Here is a 3,945-nt window from a genome sequence, read left to right as displayed (position 1 = left end):
CGTACAAAAATTCTTTTTCCCAGAGAGAGTGTGTGTATGTTAATAATGTTATATTATTTAGCCAGGTTCATTCGCATGGAAACTACTAAAGATCTCCACAGGCCACACATATAACAACTTGATCAAAAGCTGTAGGATTTTTAACCACTAGGCTTTTACTTGTGCGACAAGTGGGAGCTGACTTAGTGGAATAGCTATGAACATTAATAAACAGTAGACCATTTATGTTTTTTTTTTTTTGGTTAACGAAAGAGCTTCATTAAATTTCTTTTACATAAGTTAAGAAAAATTACAATTTAACACAATTCACATGAAATGTGTAATTAAGTGTAAGCCTAAAAACAAATCTAAAATTACAACATCAACAGTAGACCATTTATACTATGGAGTAGTATTTTATCCTTCTTACTATAATAATACTCGTCAGATCCAAGTAAAAGCCTAGTCGGCTACGCCATTTATTGAAGCTCTCTCCTTTTACTTTCTCATGGAGAATCTGTGCCTCTCGTCCTACAAGAGACACAAAGACGTGTATCCAATAAAATATTTTTCACTTACAAATTATCTCCCTATAAATTGAAGCCCGAGAGAGCCAACCAAACTCACCAAGAGATCTATCGAACGTAAAACAATACAACTCATCAAGCAGCTTGTAGCTAGCTCCTTCATTTCTCTTCCATTCTCCTCTCTTTCCAAAGTACTAGCTCAGAACCCAGAAAGGAAGCAGAAAGCTTTAGCATTTTCAGTTGCTAAAGCCGGCCATGGAGAAAATCAATGATCAAGTAGCTGGAGGTGAACATCGGAAGGCCGGGGTTTTTGAACGTGCTTGGTCATGGGTTAAGGCCTTGCCGGTAAAGTTCAAAAACAAGGTTACCAAAGTTGCAAATAACACTATCAAGCTAGGAAAAGATGACCCGAGAAGAGTCATTCACTCCCTGAAAGTGGCTATGGCTCTCACATTGGTATCCTTAGTGTATTATTGGAGAGCCCTTTATGATGGTCTTGGGGTTGTAGGAATGTGGGCGGTTCTAACAGTGGTAGTAGTGTTTGAATTCACTGCAGGTTAGTACTTCCAAAAAATAAATAAAGTAGGCAACAAATATTTAAGATATGTATGGAAACAATTTTATTTTAATAATTAATTAACAAATGTACTTATTTTTCTTCTCTTTTTGTGCAGGTGCAACACTCAGCAAGGGTTTGAACAGAAGCTTTGCAACATTACTTGCCGGTGCTCTAGGAATTGGAGCAAAACACTTGGCTAGTCTTTTCGGAGAGCAAGGAGAACCCATCATATTAGGTGTCCTTGTCTTCCTACTAGGTACATATATATATATATATATATATTTACTCACCCATAAAAAAAACAATGATGATAACTCATCTTCAAAGCTTAAGAATCATTTGCACCAACAACAAAAAAAGCTTAAGACTCATCTTGGCTAAGAAAATTATAATTACTAAGAAGCACTATATACTTATTTTTAACTGTATTTTACATGGTTGCAGCTGCAGCATCTACATTTTCGAGGTTCTTCCCAAAGATCAAAGCGAGATACGATTATGGGGTGTTGATATTCATACTCACATTTAGTCTGGTAGCTGTATCGGGCTATCGGGTTGAGGAGCTCTTGGAGATGGCCGATCAAAGACTATATACAATCTTACTAGGTGGAGGAACCTGCATAATCATAGCAATTTTCGTATGTCCAGTATGGGCTGGTGAAGATTTACATAATCTCATAGCATCCAACATAGACAAGCTTGCAAACTACCTTGAAGGTAAATGTTACCTATAAACATCATACCGTTTACAAAACTGGTTTAATTAACATGTCTGAAGTTTAAATACTAATAATTATAATCATTATAGGAATTGGAGGATGTGAATATTTTCAACTACCCAAGGATGGAAAGTCTACCAAGGTCACAAAAGATGAGGGATATAAAAGTGCCCTCAACACAAAAGCCACTGAAGAAACCTGGGTGAGTACATATTAAGTATACATCTTTCAGTGATTCCGTCAAATATCACCTTGGCATGTAAGCCACTAACATCACTAGGCTAACTACCCATTAGTTTACAAAAGAACAACTACTGAATATGCTAAAAACCTATATGAATATGCTCAATATCGAATGTATATGTGCAGGCAAATTTTGCAAGATGGGAACCCGGACATGGACGCTTCAAATTTCGTCATCCATGGAAGCAATATTTGAAGGTTGGAGCCCTTGTCAGACAATGTGCTTATCAGATTGAAACTCTAAATGGCCACATCCACTCAGATGTACAGGTAACATATCAAATCATTATTATGGTTTTCTAGCACAATTCTTACCATACACCATTGTAACGAATATATTGAGCTATTTGATCTACTTCCATTGATTTCGTGATCAGTAATTTATTTCATAATTCTTACAGGTGCCACAAGAATTTATACAAATAATCGGAGCCTCATGCATAACGATGAGTACCGAGTCAGGCAAGGCCCTAAAAGCTGTAGGAACAGCAATTAAAACCATGAAGAATCCAAAATCTGCCTGTCAGCATTTGGAAAACTCTAAAAATGCAGTAGAAGAACTTCGCATTGCACTGAAAGCTGCATCACTGGAAGATGCGGACATCCTTGCAATCATACCAGCTGCCACAATTGCTACAATATTAGTTGAGATTGTCGCGTGTGTTGAGAAAATTTCCATGTCAGTTTATGAGCTTTCTCAATTAGCTGATTTCAGAGACGTATCGCCAGAGATTAAGCCACAACTACTTCACAAAGGAATCATAAACCCTGTACTGCTGGATGATGGTGATGATAGTTCCCATGTCGTAATTACAGTAGATCATGAAATGAACACGGGATCTCAAGAAAATGATAAAAATTCTCACCAGGCCCCACCAGAAGGTCCAAACGCAAGCGATCAAAGAAGTGCCAATATCTGTCACTCTTAGAAGTGATTTGGTGGAGATCAATTGAATACTCAACTAGTGTACTTTATCTAATTGAGTATAATTGCCAATTCTGCTTAATCTTATTTCAAAATTAGATCTGGATTTGTTGGGGAGGCCAGAGACATTAAAAAAAAAAAAGCCTTCCTCACTTTACATATTCCGATCCATGATATAACAAATTCTGCCACTACGTAATTAGTAGAGTTATTTGGACAAAAAACAGGATGAAGCATAATTGTTCTGCCTCAACTGTGTAGTTCCTACTTGTAGAAAGGTGGGCTAATATTGTTCCGAATGCCACGGTTCAAATAGTCAAGCGAGAGAGGTTAAAAAAAAAGTTGAATATGTCATTACTTTTTTGTTTTCATGTCGAGCTATGAAACCTAGGCCCTGTAGGCTAGAAGATTCAAAATTAGAGGTGTGCTGGATCTCTCCTTCCACTCAAGACACTAGCTCTCGCTCTTCTGTTAAACATTTGGATGTTTCCTGAATATTCATTTTTTGATCTTTTTAGGGATATGATTATTATTTATCGGACAAACATATGAAGGTTCTAATATGTAGATTACTAATGCAAGTCAAAACATATAGGCTACGAGCACGCAAACAAAATTGGGAGGGTTGGTGCTAACCACCTCTGATTAACTGGCTCCCCTTTATTTCGGCAAAGGATCATTTGGCTCTTAACTTGGCAATTTAAGACTAAACTTGATTGGCCATTGAATTCGATAAGCACTTGGCAGCAAACCAGGTTCTATGAGGCTAATACTAATTACCCAAGTGTATCAAGTGTTTTAAAGTATATGTATACTTTGTGGGTTAGGAAACGTTTTCAGTAGTCTAATCAGAACAAGTATTTTATGAGATTTTCAGATTGTTGGAGAAGCATTAGTTGTTTTCCACTTCCATGCAAGTTGGTATTGTACCTACTTCTCCTTTAAAAAATTGAGGGTATACATTCAAGGCATCCTATTTTCTTTTGAATGATC

General features: G+C 36.9%; 1 protein-coding gene across 1 annotated transcript; it reads left to right on the top strand.

The window, feature by feature from the left end:
* Positions 1-641: 641 nt before the first annotated feature.
* LOC126799600 (aluminum-activated malate transporter 8) lies at positions 642-3,028 on the top strand. Its single transcript, XM_050526839.1, has 6 exons — positions 642-1,062; positions 1,181-1,321; positions 1,510-1,782; positions 1,874-1,986; positions 2,154-2,297; positions 2,429-3,028. Exons 1-6 carry the CDS (start codon positions 762-764, stop codon positions 2,954-2,956), a joined length of 1,500 nt encoding a protein of 499 aa, XP_050382796.1. The 5' UTR covers positions 642-761; the 3' UTR covers positions 2,957-3,028.
* Positions 3,029-3,945: the final 917 nt, after the last annotated feature.

This window comes from Argentina anserina, chromosome 6 (genome assembly GCF_933775445.1).
Source record: "Argentina anserina chromosome 6, drPotAnse1.1, whole genome shotgun sequence".
NCBI lineage: Eukaryota > Viridiplantae > Streptophyta > Magnoliopsida > Rosales > Rosaceae > Argentina > Argentina anserina.
This window is presented reverse-complemented; position numbering and strand designations above follow the sequence as displayed.

Coding starts and splice junctions, on each gene's coding strand:
- LOC126799600 (XM_050526839.1), top strand. CDS start 762: ATGGAGAAAATCAATGATCAAGTAGCTGGAGGTGAACATCGGAAGGCC. Junction 1,063..1,180: donor AGTGTTTGAATTCACTGCAG/GTTAGTACTTCC, acceptor CTTTTTGTGCAG/GTGCAACACTCAGCAAGGGT. Junction 1,987..2,153: donor AAGCCACTGAAGAAACCTGG/GTGAGTACATAT, acceptor GTATATGTGCAG/GCAAATTTTGCAAGATGGGA.